The sequence below is a fragment of the Cuculus canorus genome, chromosome 2 (genome assembly GCF_017976375.1).
Source record: "Cuculus canorus isolate bCucCan1 chromosome 2, bCucCan1.pri, whole genome shotgun sequence".
In the NCBI taxonomy this organism is placed as follows: domain Eukaryota; kingdom Metazoa; phylum Chordata; class Aves; order Cuculiformes; family Cuculidae; genus Cuculus; species Cuculus canorus.
The window spans coordinates 64,444,975-64,464,423 of record NC_071402.1 but is presented as its reverse complement, the minus strand read 5'-3'; the positions used below and the strand labels follow the sequence as shown (position 1 = coordinate 64,464,423).

Sequence of the window (19,449 nt, the reverse complement as noted above, 5' to 3'; positions counted from 1 at the left end):
TCCTTCGAGCAGTGAAGAGGAAGGAATAGAAAAGGAAAAGAAAAAGGTACCACCCTAAGTTCATTCTAAATATAACTCATCACAAGTCAGCGTAATTATGACAGGTATTAATTTGTTCCCCATGTTTATAAAACATTCCCTTGGCAAAAGCAATGCAAAGTTTTAACGTTTTCTAACAAAGCCGAATGCTGCATTAAGTCATATAACTATGAATGCTACTGTTCAGTATACCCCACATGGGACACTTAATCAAACTCAATACATCTAAAAGACTTGTATTCTGTATTTGCTGTTACAGTTTAGCCCATGAGACCATTTTTAGAAGAAAGGTAAACAATTATATGGAATTGTATTTTTAGCTGCTATAATATGTCACTACTTGCTACAAAGATTTAGCACTTACAAAGAATAGCTTAAATAAAATTTTATTTACTTGTAACAGACCTATGAGTATATAAGTAACCATAAACACTATGTATGGTTCTGTTCTACACATGAAAATACGTGGGGTTTTCCATGATTATTTCGTTGAGAAGAGGTGATACTAGACCTAACTCCTGACCAAGACAGCTGGTAAGCCCCCATGATCAGGAGACCGTGGTACAGAAGAGCTCTGATTTGCGTTTCTCAACCTGCGCTGTGCAAACCGGAGGCATGCCAGGAGAAAGCCAGAAGACAAAGCTCTGCTTTACTCCCTTCATCAGAGCTCCTTTGAGAATTAAATGAAAACTGACTGTTACTTGAGGAGAGGGGTGCACGTGTAGCAAGCAACATTAACTAGTACAGTATATCTGAAGAGAGTCACGAAGTCTGATGTCGGGGAGCCTGATGGCATGACCTAGCTCTACCCTTCTCATGCTTTCATCAGACCTTCAACTGCTACAGTTTACAGTAACTTCTCTGCACAGAGGAGAAGCTACGGGGACATGATTTAGCAGTAAACAGGTACAGTTGAAGTTGATGATCTCTAAGGTCTTTTCCAACCTTACAATTCTATGATTCAATGCTTGTTTTTCAAAAACTCGTGACATTTGCTTAATTTTTGGCTGGGGAAGTGTGTGTCGGGAATTATCAGCTGAATGCTGTACTCTCCCTCCAAAAAGGCAACCCTTCTATTTAAGTTTGTGGATATTCCAGAAGGAGACAGCCGGCAAGGCATAGGGTCTGCTTCTCATCTCACTTACTTAGAAGCATAAACTCATGGAATTGTACCAGTAAAACAGGTGTAAGACCGGACTGCAGCCCTTGGCCTTTAAGGAGTTCGTAAACCAAATTCTCTTCCTAGGAATTGCTTTTGGAAACCAAGTACCTAAATATACCATTGCCATGAACTGGTAAGTTAAAACCAGTACTAAAATGAAAAGTAGCCATGTTCTGAACAGAACTGAATCCAATCTGTTTTGGTTTATAATTCATAGCTTATGTAATTTATTTTTTGAGTTTGTTGTTTGGTTTTGGGCTTTTTTTTGTGTGTATTTTTTTTTTTGGCGGGAAGGGGTACACGTTCCTCTCTGAAACTCTTATCAGTACCTTCAAGATGGTCAAGATATTACAGCTTGTAAACATAAGACTGTGAAAAACATTAAGATCGTGATAAACATTAAGATCATGTCTGCACAAGTGTTAGGACTGACTGCAAAGCCAGGTTTCCAGATCAACTCATTTGTGGTGCATGGCAGGGTCACAGCCTAACCGAACGTGCCATAAATTAGTCTTTACAGGCATAGGATTATTCTTCAAATGGATTTTCTAGCATTACAGTGTGTTTACTGCATATTTCATTTAGTTAATCTCAGGTTTTGCAGAGCATTTGTTTCTCATCTCCCTTAACTTTTCGAAGTATAAAGTTTATAAAAAACATAAGAACCTATTGATTTCTCTTAGCATTTTTCTGCCATTTCAGTACTACTGAGCATAACAGACGATTATATATTATATTGTCAAGAAAAACCTGGATATTAATATGTCCTAACAGCAATCATACTTAATCTTTTAGCTACCAAGGCTAAATTAATTTATTGTCAATCATCTACTTCCTGTAATGTCCAACAGAATTGTTCAACAATTAGATCTATTTCATTACAAGAGAAGTAATTACTGCATGACAAAGAAAAAAGTAGAATAAAAATAGAGCTTTCATTCAGGTTTCTGTTTATGCAAAAGAATTTTATATCTATCCATAAATAAATACATAAGATTAGGTGCTGGGTTTTTTTGGTCTGGGCTATTAAATGCTTGTAATTCCGTGGAACCCAGCAGCTTTCTGTCAAAGGGCACACCTCAGTATTTGCAGAATGATCCCCCTGAGACATTCTGGGTAAGTTAAAATACGTGTAAATATGGCTTATGCATTCTCCTCCTAAAAGGCTAGCTAAAACACTGAACAGCTAGATTCTTAATAATAATTTGGAAAATTATATGATTGTATACTTACAGAGTAGCTTGAAGAAAAGATGTTACAGCATGTATAAAATGGCTAAATTATATAGTATGTAAGTATATTCTAAAACAGAATTACTGTTTTTTATAATCACAACCAAATATGTTTTAGTATTAAATATTTCTTAGCAACAAATGATAAATGTCCAACATATATGTTATCTAAGTACAACTGTATTTTATTACAGACTCAGATTTAATCATTTTTCATTAAAGAGAAGGAATTTGTTTTTCCTTAGCTGTATTTTTTTCTTTTCCAGTATTGACCAGCCTAAAAATGTGTTTAAGGGGCCATTTCAATGCAGTTTTTTAATAACTATATAACAGTTTTTTAAGCTTTCAAAATATTCCATGAAGATTTAAGTGGTGAATATGATACATGAAAGAACAAGGTTGCAAAAAGATATAATCTCTGTTAAAGTTTTGCTGAGATTACTTTTTAGAATTTTTATTTCAAAAGGTTTGGTTTACAAATGTGTATTTTACTGAAGAGATATTTTTACTAAGGTATCCAAAGCCAGACCCTGGTCCCATTTAAACAGAGGCAAAATTCCTACTTATTTCAATAGAAATGGCCCTATCCATCCAGTGTTACTTTATACAATGCTTATATCCAAATATTAGGGGAGTCCTATTAGATTTTAGCCTTCATAACCTGGAAATTAAGACACTGGACACATGAGCACTGTTCCTGAGTTTGGTAGATTAATCAGTCATATTGTAATTGCTAGTGGTTTGGCACAGCCTTTTGCAAAAAGAATGCTCTATTTATCCACACATTTTTACTTTCACTCACCCATGGAATATACTGCTGGTAACTTTGTGACTGAGATCCTCATGATGGCTACTTACTAATTTCTACTGTACCTTCTTTCAACTCATTGTCCACCTACCATAAAAAGACATGGCTGGCTGGACAAATTTCTACCCTTATCCAAATTTCACATTTAATTCCATTTTAGTAAACTGTCTGGTAAGTAGAAACGCAGTTCATGAACCATTTCTATGTAGAAAACAAAGAGGCAAAGAAAAGTGAGACATACTCTTGAATAGTCAAGCTCCCTGGGCGTGGAGTCGGTTAAAGCTCGTACAAGGGCGTTCATCATGCTGATGGGAGGAGAAGGCGGGGAGGGCTGAGAGGGTTCTTGCTGTAAGGGGCTCTTTGGTTTGGAAGGCAGCCGACCTCTTCTCCCTTTCAGGCTGTCGGTACGGACAACTAGGTGAAAAATAAAAGGGAATCAGTTGTGAAGATACCAGCAAACGACAGATGAGAATGAACACCTGCTTTTCTTATGGTGGCCAGCTCAGCAAAAATAAGAGCATTCTCCAGTTTCAGCACATGCTTTTGATGCCTTTTATTGCAAAAGAATACAAATGATACCAAAATTGTGTCGCAACTATGATTGTAAGCAGCAATGTAGCTGCTTGCTTAAAGCGCAGCTGTGTTCCTAGTGTTTACGCATTGTTTGCAGCACATCTATGTGCCCATGCATGTGTGTCCATGTGCACGCACACACACACAGACACTTTCTGCTGAAAGAAAACTGAATCTGAAATACAAGTTCTAATGTTCCTACTACCGGAGCAACTTTTAAATGGCAGAGTCATTCATTCAAATTAATTTTAGTTTTCTTGAAGCATCTGAAAATACATGGTTCTGCTATATAGGTTATATTATCCATTTTGGTAATTGCAGTGGGACTGCTCACACGGTATTACTCACATACTTAAATATTTGCAGAATTGGGACTAATGAGTTCATCCCGTTTCCATTTAAATTAATTGCAAATTTACAATCAGCTTTTGGGAACGAGACAAGATGCTATGTCAAAATGCACACAATCCAGTGCAGCCCCCCGGTGAGATAACAGGGGGAAGCCAACAGCATTATCGAGCAACGTTCAAAGTTAATAAAGGAGACATTTTGACCAGTGTCAAATTATCCTCTCGTGACCTTGTGGTTCTTGAACTCTGGGCTCTAAAGTCTAAATATGATAATATCAATGAAGCAAATCAATATATTATTACACAAATGCACATATTTTGCGGTAAGTTACAAATTTTGTCACTGTAAAATTCATTGTAAAGACACCCATGCCCTCCACCCCAAATTAATTAAATGTAATTTTCCAGTGTCTGGGATAATAATGGCAGTAGTCCTTACCTTCTTTAACCATGCCGACGCTGAGACACTTCTGAAACCGGCAGTACTGGCATCTGTTACGACGTCTCTTGTCCACTGGACAGTTTTTATTTGCCAGACAAACATATTTTGCATTTTTCTGAACTGTTCTCTGTGAAGATGCAACACAAAAATAGCAAACTGATCATTCCTAAAACAACTTAGAACCTGACAAAATGTGTTTTAATTACAACATGAAAAGCGACAGTGCAATTCATATAATTAGATAAAATTAATTTCCTAACACACTAGCCTCCAGGAAAAACAATTTTATTAGTGTTAGCTGCTGACAATGAAAATCATCTAGGATTGTTCTGAAGCAAGTCTCTGGAGACAGGCAACTTTGAATGATAAAATCATATCTGAAATTACCAGGTCATCGCATCTACCTTTGGGGATTAGATTATCTCCGCTTTTAATATCCCTTTGGGAACAATTTTCTACTTGGTTCATTCCCTTGATTATTGCTGACCTTATTAAAATAAAATCAAAATGATCTGCGATGTACTTCTTTTGCTATTGCTATTGTTAGTCAAATACCACAATAACTGGTTTGTTTAGATGTTAAAATAACCAGGGAAAAAAGCAAAAATACCAGAAACCTCTACAAAATATGTTCAGTTAAATATTCTGGGAAAGCTAACCTGACTTGGGAAAAAATAGACAGAATTATACTGTAGTAATATACATTTAATTAAACGTAAAATGATCTAAAAACTATACAATAAATTGAAAATTTGTAAAAACCTGGTAAGCCTTGGCAGAATGTAACAGATATTGATGCAAAAATGTATTATGTGTTTCCATACTTAAAATCAAAGACATGAATAAATAACACAGGACAAAAGAAGAGATATCAATAGGAAACACATCAGAACAGGAACAAATTTATCAGCTCAATATGCAATATTATATCTTTCACTGCAATAAAATAAACAGAAAATTGTTATTTCATAATTTGTGCTCCTTTTCAAATAACAGTCTCAATGCACTAAATATAAGAGAGGCAGCAAATATTGGTTATTGTGCTTTAGAGCTAAAAACTGTTTAATTCTGCAGAATAAGCTCTAAATACTGCTCCCAGTCAAGGATGTGCTATTGATTTCCACAGGGGCAGGACTGGGCCCCCAAAGAGCTGCCACTTCCAGGTTATTTGTGTTTCCTTTACTAATTATATTTGAATAACAAATGAGTTTTACAGGAGATGTGTATTTTACCATGCTGTCAAAGGATTATTATTAAGCAACATTAGCAGATCTGTGTACAATAAAACAAACGTTATAAGCCCTCCCCACCGACTACTTTTGGGCTATTTTCGTTCCCATCGTATCTCTTACCAGAACAGGAGCACGACTGGTATCTTTGCAGGAAGGAATATCCCAAATCAACACCAAATGTATCAAATCTTAAACCTGCTGCCCAGAACCATTGCCCTATAAGTCTGTCCCAAGTTCTCCACTTTTTAAAAGCTAATCCAGAAAATAATACTGGAATCTGAACTCAGTCTGTTGAAAGGAAATTATGAAGCACCCAAACCTAAGAGCAGAAAGAGGGTATTTAAATCTTAAAAACATAAGCACAAAGTTTCCACTGAGAAACTGCCGTGTGTAAGTTATTCATGCTGCTGTTCTGCTGCAAAACCTTCTCTGTTACAGAGCGGGTACCAGGACCCTCTGCCGTGCTTAAAGTCACTGCTCTGCAAAGCAGCTTTCCACTGGTGGTGACTCACTGGGCTCCTGAACTGGAGAGTAACCACAAGGCAGCAACCAAAGAAAATTAAAAGTGTTTGGGTTTGTTCCACATGTGAAACCAGTTTCCTCCTGGCACTGACCCTACAGCCCTCCTCACTCCAGCCGGCCCGGAGTTACAAATGGCACTGCTGATAGCAAGTACGTGGACTTTTACAATCTCTGGATTTCCTTCCTTATTTAAAATAAAGGTTTTATTGGAATGAGAGACTGAGCAAATCCCAAGTTGGATATATTCCAGGTACGTTTTGCTATGGAATAAATGCAGTTTATAGCCCCAAGAGGGGTGACCCCTGCTCCATTGAGAGATGCTGGCAGAGCCAGGATGTGGTTTGCCCAGCTCATCGCCAAGGCTCAGACGAGAGTGGCTGATCCTTTTATCCTACAGAGAGCTTGCTTTGGCCCTCTTCAAACTCTTTGGCTGGGTGTCCATCTCGCCCTGCTGAGGGGCTCTGAACCCTAACACAACGCCCCTGAACCCCCCGGCAAGGACCAGGAGCAGGAGTGTGCTGGGGCAGGTGGGGACAGAGGGGAGGCTGGGGAAGTGGGAAGGGGAGCGAATCGCAGAGCTCTCACCTTGAAAAAGCCCTTGCAGCCCTCGCACGTCCGTACCCCATAGTGCTGGCAGGCGGCATTATCCCCACAAACAGCACAAGTGCCTTCCCCGGATGAGGAGCTCCTGCTGGGTGGAGATGGGAGGCCGCTGCTGCCGCTGCCACTGCTCTCTCCCATCAGACTGGAGGTGGCTGCGTTGAGGCCGAGTGGTGAGAAGGCTAAGGTGGCTGGTCTTTTCGCCAGGTGAAGCCCATAGGAATGGCTCTCCATGGATGCCTGGCTGGCGGTGGGTCTGTCGGAGCCCAGGGGCAGGCTCAGGGAGGCAGGGTCATAGCACATATGGGCTGCAGCTGGCGTATGGGGAGGCGAGTGCTTGAAGTGGAAGAGGGGGAAGCGTGGAGGCACGGTCTTCATGGGGGCAGCATCCATCAGGTGGCCAGGTGGCAGGCAGGTCTGTGTAGGCTGCAGAGGGGGCTCATCCCACAGGCTCTGGTGAGAAGGGAAGCCGGGCGTGGTGGGCGTGGAGGGTGGAGATTGCTTGAAGTACATGGAAGTGCTGGGCATCCCCTCATCCGTGGAGGGTGGCAGTGAGGGCTGGTATGGGGAGAGCCGGGTGTCTTCCATCTTTATGAGGGGCCTCTGGCCAGAGGAGGCAGATTGCATTTGGTAGAGGCAGGAAGGCTTAAGCTCGTAGCTGCCAGAGTAACCCTCCATAAAGGTGCTGAAGCTGGGGAGGGAGGTGGTGGCAGTGGCGGTGATTTCAGTACTGCTCAGGTCCATGGTCAGCTTGGCATAGTCAGGGTTCATGATCTCCGAGCTGTACTCCGAGCCATATGCGTAGGTCTGAGCTGCATAATTTGAACCGGGTGGTGAAGGACTATACTGCGCTTGCACACAGGGCATATCTGCAAGGGCAAAAGGGGGACATTAGCAACAAGTCCAGTGCACCGTGGCCGTGGCCCAGGCCCTCAAGAACTTCTTTCCTATAAGATTTCCGACATTTCACAGAGCTCAGTTAAGACACCCGACTCCCACTCTCACCTGGAGAGGGGACATATAAATTACCCTCCAGACTTTACCTTTCAACAAGGAATACATGTCGGGGATTGACTAAGCATTAGGTATTTGGGAGCGTGCTCTCATCTGGTCATGGGAGGAACTCAAATTTATACCAGTGTCAGTAAGAGAAGAATCCATTTCAAGCTGCCCTACGTCTGCTGCTTAATATACATAAGTGTCAATGAGAATTAGATAAGCAGAATGAAAACAGTTTACGGCTCTAAATCTATCTCTGTGCGTGTGCAAGCGTGCTGTAATATTTTCATGAAGGGTAAATGAGATTATCAAATGCATAATATTAAAAATTATATTTATTTTAGAAGAAGCAGCATCTGCAGCGCAAGGCAGAGGGACAAGTCAAATCACAGTGTTTGCCACTTAGGACTTGCAAACATCAATTTTGCTTACTCAACTCTGGGCTTTTGAAGCATATTTCTGGTCAGCTAATAATTCAAGGCTGGTGTCTAACTAGTAGTTTTCAGGCTTATCTGTGGTAGAACATTCTCCTAAAAAAAAAAGTGAGGGGTACAACGTATCCTTAATTTTGCAAAAATGCAAGAGAAAGTTGGATTTCTGTTGCTGTTTTCAAGGGAAAGCAAAGTTGAGGATTCTAATATAATTGCTTTTAGCCATTAGTCATAAAAATTAATGTGGTTCTCTGATAGCTGCGATGGTTGAAGCAACACAGTGCCTGGCAATAAAGATTTGATTTTGGGCCCAATTCTACAATCCATTTGAGGTTTGCCTGACTAAATGCTGTGAGATTCTAGGCCAATATTTGCAACCCAAACTAGAAGTGCGTGGTGTGTTTCAGTTCCACAACAGAGCAGTAAAATGCACAGGTTAGCACAAGTCTCTTATAAACAGAGAATAGAACAATAAAAGTGGAGAAAATGCCTATCAAAACTAAGTGCAGTTCATCTCTTCTTAATCACAGTAACTTATATTCCAAAAGCACTTGAGAAACAATTCATACTAAAAAAGGACAAAAAAAAAAGCTGTGTTAAAAATAATGGGGTTTTCCTCAGTATTTAATAACTCCTTCAGTTACAATTTTAAAAATTTCATTAGAGCCTGTCATGCAGGAATTCAAATAATTTGTGTTAAATCAACTTTTAATTCTTTCCTCCATGCTTTGCAGATAAATGTATTTAAACTAAGCACCAGATTTCAATTACCATGCTGTCACAAACCATTCAGATCTTTCTTCTTCTCCAGAAAACATTAAAAATGAGGAAAAAAATAGTGCTGTTTTCTGAAATTAAGACTTTCTCACTTGTAAATCCAAATACTTGAAGGAAAGAAGCAGAACAACTCTTCCACAAGCCTTTACTCCCTATGTTCTTTACATAGTTTTCTACCATTCCCTTTTTCTCCTATCAGTTTCTGTCCATGCCATTCCACGTACACACATTTCATGGCAAGTCCTATTATTATCATTTGTTAGTTTAAGGGCTGCCTGTTATAACATAGTGACGAATGGTGAATAATAAAATAAAAAGGGAAAGAAATCCCTTCCATGTATCTCCGCTGAGAACTGACTGAGGAACACAACTGAATGAGTGGACAGAAAATGTCATAAGCAGATGTGTTGATGCACAGCCCTATGAAGGAAAAAGGCTTTTTTGTAGCTCAGAAAATGAGCAGGAGTTCAAGCAAACAGATCATTATGCTTTATTCCTGGTTTGTTTGGTTTTTTCTGAGCATAACAGGTTTATGTCAGTGAATTCTGTGTGGAGTAAGAAAACAGAAGTCTAAAAAAAGTCTGACCTGAGGACAGAAAAAATATCTCTAACCTAAAGCTCTGGTCTGCTTTGCAGAACTCCTCCTACCTCACCCTTCGCCAGCACACTCAACTGACTAATTCTAACCCCTACTTTTCCACTTATTAATTACCCTGAAAAGCAAATAAGCTTTTTTTCTTCCTTACCCAACATTATTAAAAAAAGAAAAAAAGCAGCCCCACAGGAGGCGCATTGAAGAGCAACCTGTCATCAAAGCCCAAATGAATGGGTAAAAAAAAATCAGGATCGGGACATCCAGAGCTATTAGCTTATTATTCTGCTGTCTTTGAAAGAGCTCGACGTAAAGGATGCTTAGTTTAACGCCAGGCAAGACGGGCTTTTCACAGGGACACCGACATCCATCCCACCCATTTTCCCTTTAAAAGCTGACCCGCCTTTGATTAGGGGTTCGCAACCCGCACAGCATCGCTAAAAGCTCGGTGAAACGCTGCCCTGATCCTTTGGGGATTTAAACACCCCGCGGGACGTCAGGAACCGGTGATGCCGAAGGGATTTGGGAAGGGTAGGGACCGCGGCAGGAGGTCCCGCATCCCTCATACACCTTTATCTCCCGCATCACTCAAACACCTTCAATCCCTGCATCCCGCGCATCCCCCTCATCTGCATCCCCCATAGACCCTCATCCCCTGCATCCCGCGCATCACTCTCATCGCTCTCATCACCCGCATCACCCTCAGCACTCGCACCACTCTCATCACCCGCATCCCCATCCTCGTCCTCTCCCGGGAGGAGCCGTGCCGCCCGCCCCTCTGCTCACCTGGCGGGTATCTTGCGCGCTGAATGGTGGGGCTGGAGGTGCGAACGGCGGCGGCGGGCGGTGGCGGCGGGGTGGGTGCCGGCTGGGACCTCTCTGCGGAGGTGGGTCTGGAGCCTGGCCTCGGCGGGGGGCGCTCTTCCGACCCGGGCTCTGTCGAGAAGGTACGGTCAGGAGTGTGGTGGGGAAAAGGGGAAACTCTACCCCCACGTCCATCCCCCCCGGAGCGGCGCGGCGAGGACTTTCCCCCAGTTCGGGCTGCAAAGCCCCCCGCCTCGCTCCGCGTGTGAGAAAGGGGGGATGCGGGTGGGGAAGCGCGTTTCTGCCCGTTCCCGCTCGCTCATCACACAAAAGGCAGAAAGCAGCGAGGTGGAACAGCGGAGCCGACGGTTTGTTCTCCGGGAAGGCAAGAGGAGAGCCCCCGGCGGGGCGGCTGCGGGGAGCGGGGCAGCATACCCGCGCGGCCACTTCCCCGTGGGAACTTTCTTTTTCTAGGGGAGTGGAGGCGGCCAGCGGCAGGCTGGAAGTTTCTAAGGAAGGTACCGGCAGGACAGGGAAGATTTCCTACCGGCTCGGCTAGCCTGCGGCATCTCCGAGCCCCGCGGGACGCCCCGCGGCCACCATCGGGGGCTGCGCCCCTTGCCCGCGGGAGCCGCTCCCCGGCGGCTCTTCCACCCGCTCCTTGGGTTTGTTTATTTCGTTGCTATTGATTTTAGCCTTCCCCGCGCCCCTCGCCTTTGCAGCCCCTCCAGCTCCCGAGATGAGCAGTGACTGCGAGCTCATCCCTCTCTCTCTCCCGCGGGTTTTGTTCCCCCCCAGCGCCCTAGGGCTCCTCTCTCCACCCGCCGTGCCTTGAGCCGCCGGTTACCTAGAGACACATGCTGCGCTTTTAACCATGCAGCACCCCTCCGGACTGCAGCCGCCCGAGCCAGGAGCGCAGAGCCGCCAGGGCTGTAAATTAGGAGGAAATAACTACCCTTGTCAAAGCTCTTTTCTTCCTCCGTGCACTTTACATTCAGCCCCGAGTGACACCCCTCCCCACCCTGTAATACGAGGAGGAAACCGTGAAATACTCCATTGTGATTGTGACTTCTTCAGGCGAGTTTCGAAACCTTCATTTACCCGGGAGGGACCGCGGAGGGGGAAGCTTCATTGAATTAAAAAAAAAGTTTCGAGCTCGATTTCCAGCGCTGGTTAGCTCGCGATTTTGGTTTTTTTGAAGGGGAAGGAGGGATCGCTCCGAGCCGCACAGTCACTCCAGCTAATGTCCAGGAGTTCACGTGAGATTCACCTCCGAAGAAACCACCTGGTTTAGTCCATTGTTTTTTTAACCGGGGCCTGACTCCAGCATGCAACGGTCTCCACGGAGGAGAGAAAAATTGGGCGAAGAATGTAATCGAATGAAGCGGCTTACATAAAAGTTAGCGATTCATTCTCAAACTTTTTTTTTTCCCTTTTCCTTTTCCCCTGGAAAAAAAAAAAAAAAATCCGATCCCAACACACCAACCTCCCTACCAGAAAACAGCGCTTTCTGCCTTTTCCCTGGGAAGTATCCTCGCATGGATGAAAAAAAAAAAAAAATCGTAAATAACACCGTTATTAAATAGCCGCGCGCAGGTGCGCTGCATCTCCACCCGGGACGGAGTATCGCGATAGTGCCGTCCGGACAACCGTCCTCTCGACATAGTATCACAGCCTAGCGACCGAGCTTTCTCGCCTTTTTCCAAGACTGAAAAACTTCTCTGGCGCTTATTAAAGCAAGAAGCCGAGAGGGAGCGGGGCAGCCCAACCTCCCCGCCCCGCACCGCCCGTGCCGGGGCACCGCAGCCCCTCGTTACCGCTCCTGACCTCCGAAGGGAAAAGCGCACATGGCGAGAAGCAGATGCCAGGCAGACGTGCCGAGCAAAGATCCCGTCTCATTTCCATACAATATGTCACATTCCAGCAACTACCTCTCCGGGCGAGCTCTTTCGGGGCTGCCGAGGGGGGCTCCGCCGTCTCCCAAAGCGAGATCAGATCGACCTGCCCCGCCGTCCCTATTAGGCAGCTCGAACTTGTGCAAACAAACCCACCTATTTCCCAAGCGCGGTTAAAGGCAGGAGACAAATTACTCCCATTCATCATCGGCGCTGTAAACTCCCCGCCGCCGCCGCCGCCGGCAGCATCATTTCCATGACAACAACTAGCAGAAATACCTTAGTACCACCGGCTCCGGCTCCACCGCAGCCCTCCCGCCTGCGAGGGGCACGGCGGGGGTTGCAGAGCCGGGTAGGAGGCTCGGGAGCCGCGCGGGAAAAAGAGCATCCACGGGGAGAGAGGAGGAAGTAGGGAAAGCAGAGGGAAAAGTTTCGGAGAGAGCCGCGCCGCCGGCATCTCCCGAGCATCCACCCCTGCGGCGCAACTTTCCTGGCCCGGGGACGCGTTGTCCCCGTCCCTCCGCCGCTCCCGTTCATTCGGATACGTACTCGATTGCTGTGGAGGTTCCGTCTTTACATCTACTTTGTAGGTGCCCGCTTCCTTAAAGGCGCATGTAGGCGCTGTCCAGCGGCAGGACCCGAGACACAATACCCCGGAGGCTCCCGGTGGCTGCAACTCCGGAGGGTGCGTTATCCCGAGGCATGGAAAACGATGGCCAAAGCCCGAGGAGCCAGGAGCCCGTCCCCGGGCGGAGGGAGGGAGGGAGCGAGCGGGCGGGCGGGTGAGGGATGCTGAGCTGCCGCCGCGCCGCGCCTTTGTGTGTGTGTGTGCGGCGGGACCCGCGCCCGCGTCCCCGGTGCGAGTGCGAGCGCCCCGGGGTGCGCGTGTGCCTGCGCGGAGAGAGGGGACGGAGGCGCCTCTCTGCGCTGCTCTCCCGCTCCCTCTCTCTGAACGTCATTTATGTGAGAGGAGCCCTAGCGGCCTCTCCATAGAGCGGCTGGAATGCGAAACGTCAATAGTGACGCCATGGGAGCCTGACGCTACTGACCCCCCCCCCCCCCGCGCCGCCCGCTCGCCCGCCCGCCCCAGTGTGTACGCCGCGCTCCCGCCGCACCGAGCTGTGCAGCGCCGTGCCGAGCCGGGCAGAGCCCAGCCGGGCCGGGCAGAGCCGTGCCGAGCCCCGCAGCCCGGCCGAGGCGGCCGCTCCGCACCGCCGGCAGCGGGACGGGGTGCCTGGCCGGCCGCCTCGGGGCTGCCTGCCCGAAGAGGCGCTCCCGAGACAGATCGGGCTCCTGCTATTCTATTATTATTATTATTATTATTATTATTATTATTATTATTAACAACAACAACGGAGACCATGTTGTGCTGTTTTTCAAACGCAGCAACTCTTTACTGGAGTGGTTCAGGGGGAAATGAGCTCCGCTTGCTCAGTTAGTGGCACTTGCCGGAGGAATTATTAAAGGTTTCGCGTTTCTTATACCACCTACCCCCCTTTTTACTTTTTTCTTCTTCTTTGCCCTGATCCATCTTCTGCCTCCCTTTTTCTTTTCCTTTTTCCTCTTTTATCACTTTTTTCTTTCCCCTTTTCCCCCCACTTTCTTTTTTCTTCCCCCCTTCCCCCTTTTTCTTTTCCCCTTTTTGTTTTTCTTTTCTTTTCCCTTTAGTATTTTCCTTTTTTCCTTTTTCTTTTCTTTTCTTTTCTTTTCTTTTCTTTTCTTTTCTTTTCTTTTCTTTTCTTTTCTTTTCTTTTTTCTTTTCTCTTTTCCCTTTTGACTTTTTTCTTTTCCTTTCTCTTTTCCCTTTTGACTTTTTTCTTTTCCTTTTCCCTTTTTTCTTTTCCCTTTTTCTTTTCCCTTTTTCCTTTTTTCCCTTTTTCCTTTTCCTTTTTTCTTTTTCCTTTTCCCCCCTTTTTTCTCTTCTCTTTTTACTTTTTCTTCCCCCTCCTCTTTTTTCCCCCTAATTTTTTTCTTTTCCTTTTTTCCCTCCTCCTTTCCTTCCCTTCTGAAACTTTCCCAGTGCGCAGGAGCAGAGAGAGCAGGTTGCGAAAGGCGCCACTCTGAGCGGACGGCGGGGCGAGCGACCCAGAGAATGCCCGCGCTCCCCGTCTGTCTGTCCGTGTGTCCGTGTGTCTGTCCCGGCCAGCGGCTCCGCCGTGCCCCGTTCACACCGGCAGCCGGGCCGCTCGCTACAGCGAGGGGCTCAGCCACACGAGGGGCGGGTGGGACGGGACCGAGGTGCCCCGCTCGCTCCGCCCGGTGCCCGCGGCGCGCGGAGCCGGATCCCCCCGTCCCCCCCCCCCCACTTCGGGGGAACCCGTCGGGCTCCCCGCGGGCGGACGCAGGCAGCCCCCGGCGGGGCCAATGGGCGCCCCCACGTCAGCCGGCCTCGTGCGGCCGCGGCCAATCCACGCACAGGACGCGGCGGGCCCCGCGCCGAGGGGCGGGGCGGGGCGGGCTGACGCACGGCAGCTGCGTCATTGACGCAAGCGGCGCTGCTAATTTTAGCCGGCGGGCCCCGTGCGGGGCGGCTGGGAGGGGGCGGGGCCGCGGCCCATTGAGCGGCGGGCGAGCGCGCGGGGCTATTTTTGGGCCGATGCCTTCCCCCCCCCGCTCCCTTCTCCACCGGGTTGTGATCCGGCCAAACCAAATATAGACGCGGGCGGGTATTTATAGCGCCGGCGAGTCCCATTGTCGTGGGGACGCGCCCCCGTCCGGCTTCCTCTGCGCAGGGGGTGGAGTGCGGGGACCCCCTGCCCCTTCGGGCCCGTGTCCCAGTGACTCCCCGGAGGGGGAAAGGCGCTGCTGGCGAGGGGTGCCGGCTCTGGCTGTCCTCGCATCCTCAAAAAGACTTGCACCGCGGCTGGGCTCCTCCTCGGAGCATCCAGGTCTCCGGCTCGGGGCCATTCCCTCGGTGCAGCGTGCGCTGCTGTCCGTGCCATCGCATCTTATCCCCATATCAGACTCATCTAATCCCCATCTCCATCTCAATCTTAATTTCATCCCATCATCCCCGTCATTGCCATCATCCCCATCTTTGCCATCATCCCCATCATTTCCATCCCCATCATCTCCATCATCTCCCATCCCATCATTTCCATCCCCATCATCTCCATCATCTCCCATCCCCAACATCCCCATCATCTCCATTCCTATAATCTTCACCTGCATCCCCATCACCTCCATCCCCATCCCAATCCCTGTCCCCATCATCTCCATTATCCCCATCATCCCCATCTCCACCACTCCCATCATCTCCATCATTCTATCCCCCTCTCCATCCCTATCATCCCCTGTCATCCCCATCCCCCATCATCCCCATCTCCATCATCCCCATCATCCCCATCCCCACCCCATCCCCGCCCACCCCACCTTTCCCGAACGGCGGCCGAACGCCCGCCGCGGGAGGTCAGGGGTGCAGGATTCCCCGCCTCGCCATGGAGGGACACACGTGGGAGCGCGCGGTGTTTCCGCGGCGGGGACACCCCCCGCCTGACGCAACGGAGCGGAGCCGGGGCGGCGGCGGCGCTGACCTCACGGCTGAAGCGGCGGCTGCCTGCGAGCCCTGCCCCCCCCGGCCCGGCTGTTGAGTAAGCGCCGGGAGAAGTGAAAATGCCATGACGGGCCGATGCGCTCATCCCCGGGGCTGACACGCCGCGAGAAGGGAGATTCCCTTTGATGCCGCTGCCGGCGTGGGCGGCCGAGGGCAGGGGAGGAGAGAGGGTGGCACTTTCCGCCCGCCGCTCACCCCGGGCACCGGCCCTGATAAAAATACTCCGTTTTCCATGCTGTCATTTCTCCTTTGCACGTCTGCTCCTCTGCTGGGAAAAGGGACCCCGCGGAGAGCGGCCGCCACGCTTTCTGGGGGGCTGCCCCCCCCCGGGGGAGAAAGTGCCACCGTCACCCCGAAACTCACAGACCCGCACGGAGAGGTGCATGTGAGCAGAAAACGTGGGTGCCGGGAGGCCAGTCCTAGAAACCGTATTGCTCCCCCTCGCCCTGTATACTCCACGCAACTTTGCAGCTTTCTTGAGCTTTTCCCACAGTGTGAAAATACTGTCATGCGAGAAGGCTAAAAAAAATATACCTACCCCAACCCCAAAAATGTTTTGAAAAGCTTTAAACTTATCGTTGCAGTCCCTATTTAAAGAGCCACAACACAGGAAATAGGATATTTGGAGAAAATGGTTAGAAAGTGGAGTTGAGAGAGCTATGTGCTTCAGGGAGACGTGGGTGCGGTGCAGGGAGCCAGGCGCTCACTCACTACCCGACCGGAGGCAGTTTCTTTCGGGGAGAGCACGGCCTGCTGTTTTGCAGTTATTTATGGAACGAGAGGTCAATTACTACACGCTGCGTGCTTCCCAAGCACTGAAAAGGAAGTCCTTCGTGCAAGGAACTCCCAATCCGAGGATAAACACTAGGGCGGAAGGAAAGATAAGAGGATGGGAACAACATGAAGCAAATTGTCAAGCTGGTGCGTATGTGTCGGCTTCATTCGCTGGAGGTGGTGGTGCAGGAGTGAGGGCCAGAACAATGTTGTTCCTCGGGGTTATCGGATAACTCTGGATAACCAAACCAGCCACTGGATGCTGTGCAACAAGGGGAGGAAGCCTGTGGAGAGGAGGCCTTGTAAGAAATAAAGCTCCCGGAGGTGGGGAAGGCTATTGAGGGACATTTGCTGGGTGATGCCAGCGTCGTGGAAGCTGAAAGTTATGTAGGGGCACTGGGAGCAAACAATGTAGTGAGGCTGAGGGGTTCATATCCAGTGCCCACCCATGCGTTTGCATTTATGGCCAAGTGACTTGATGACAACTCCTTATCAGAATTTGCAGTTGACTTCTCCGAGACCAGAGCCTGTGCAGTCCAGGCCAGTCTTCAGGCTGCAAATTTCTGGGACTGAGGCAATGAAAATGTCACTGGTTTTAGGCTTTTACTGCAGAATTTGGATACCCAAGTCAAAACCCATGATTCAGAAAGCCTAACTGGCTGGCATCTAAATTCAGTAGTTCCATTCAATACTACCATTTGGATGGTCACCTAATCCAACCTCCTACTCAAAGAATACCCCCTATGTTACCTACACATTTCCCTGTCTTCCTCCAGGATACAAAAAACAACTGTTCCTCTACCTAAATGACCCCTTCTAGGAAAATCCCAAAAGAGGAGGCAGTTGGTGCACCCAAAGTACCTGATAGCTCTGCAGTTTCAGCCCTTATACAGAAGAGAGGACATCCAGATTCACGTAGTTTGTCTGGGGCAGGGGTGTGAGAGTGGGGGATAAGGAGAGTCAATCTACATTCACTATCTCCCAGGAGACTGCTGTAATCCCTGCATCATTTTGGGTGGCATCTCACCCACTTGTTTGAAGTGGTGAAACCACTTTCAGGCTTGTGTGCAAGCACTGTAGTCTAGTGCTTAAGGCTGTCTGCTGGAATGGAGGAGATCTGCCTATCCATTCCTGCTCCGAGGATGGCTTGTGTATTTTGTTAAACACTGACAGCATAAAAATACTGCCATGGCCTTAGGTGAACTTTTATTCTTGCCTGATTAATCTCTTCCAATAGAACATGGTTTCTACAGCAAAAGCTGTCTTTCCCTTACATACCTTCCTAGACAGCCAATACCCTGGTGGTGAGGTCATTCTCTCAAGTAATGGTTGGTGTGGATTTGAGTCTCTCTAAGCAAAGAAAGGAGCTGAATCCCAGATCTTTTGTTTTCTAGGGGGTGCCGCAATGGACAAAATTACAGAGTCAAAAGAAGGTAGGACCCATCTTCTTCCAGCTGTGTGTTTGAAAAAGCCCATAGGTGAGCATTTTCAAGATAGGGTTCTGACACCCTGAAACTTCCTGCAGTAGTCCCAACCTAGTCCTTGCTTCAAAGGGGTGGGATTTGGGATGTGGCCCCTGTCAGCTTGTTGCAGGTAGTCTGTTTTGCCAGCATGCAAAGAGTGAGATGATTTATTTGTATTTCTGAATTTCTTTCTGGGGATGGAGCACTAAAGAAATCACTGCATTTTTTAATTTGGTCACACAAAACCTTGTGGGATCAGGTCTGAGTCAGAGTCCTACCCTTCATAGGCAGAACTTCCTGCCGTTCAGAAAACAAATCTAAGAGGTTCTGGTGCTGATAGAGGTGACCGAAGTCTTGAAAACAGGATGTGATCTTGGTCAAAAGGACACCTAGCTGACTCTAGATAGCCTGGAACAGCAGCTCTGCCATGGCTGCCATACACAGTTAGGCCAGCAAGTTTCAATGTGTGAGGTCGCACGCTACAGTAGGTGCTCAGGACACCCAATTTATCACTGCTGTGTTTCCAAGCTGAATGAGGAACTCACCCTGCCTCCTGTGCTTCTCCCAGTGGGAAACAAAGGTGCCCTTGCCATACAGAGGTCATAATGTGGAAGAGAGGAAGCTCTAGCTTAGCCTTTGGCGGTGTGTTTGTCAGGTGTGTTGACCCTGACGAAACTGAGTCCTAACTTAATTAAGTTTTGGTCTAATCTAGCCTGCTCTCATACTTCTACTGTCAAAAGTTTATATTTTCTTTTCCCAACTAGTTAAAGAAATGGGTGAGTGGTTTATGCTCAGATTTTCCAAGTGGCTATCACTGGATCGAGGCCATACAGTGGAAATTTTTGCCCCAAAGGAAGAAATTTTGAGAAAGATTCAAATGATTCAAACCCAGTCTTTTATGAATGTTAGAAATATGCACAGTATGCTTTGTTCACAATAGCTCTTTTTCCCAGACAGAAGCTCCACCAACTGGTGGAATTGCCCTGGAATTCTGCAATACCACAGATGGGGAGGCTTGAATATTCCTGGACTGACTCAGCCTGTTCACTTTGCCTGGCATGTAAGACAATAGGCGTTTCTTTCTTGCTTTTTTTGATCCAAAATTAAAAGTAAAGAAGGTCTCATATTATCGAATTGAACAACTTCCCTCTTGGACAAACCCACAGATCGAAATGCGATCACATCAAGCAGAGAGGCTGTT

The 19,449-nt window shown here is 47.5% G+C and overlaps 1 protein-coding gene across 1 annotated transcript in view; it reads right to left on the bottom strand.

Moving 5' to 3' along the window:
* Positions 1-13,142, bottom strand: part of NR4A3 (nuclear receptor subfamily 4 group A member 3) — a 29,308-nt gene extending 16,166 nt beyond the window's left edge. Inside the window, exons 1-5 of the mRNA XM_054058113.1 lie at positions 13,008-13,142; positions 10,546-10,695; positions 6,946-7,829; positions 4,604-4,733; positions 3,483-3,655 (exon numbers count right to left, since the gene is read on the bottom strand). Of these exons, the coding sequence (XP_053914088.1) occupies positions 3,483-3,655; positions 4,604-4,733; positions 6,946-7,827 (1,185 nt within the window). The 5' untranslated portion in view covers positions 7,828-7,829; positions 10,546-10,695; positions 13,008-13,142. The remainder of the gene's footprint in view (positions 1-3,482; positions 3,656-4,603; positions 4,734-6,945; positions 7,830-10,545; positions 10,696-13,007) is intronic.
* Positions 13,143-19,449: the final 6,307 nt, after the last annotated feature.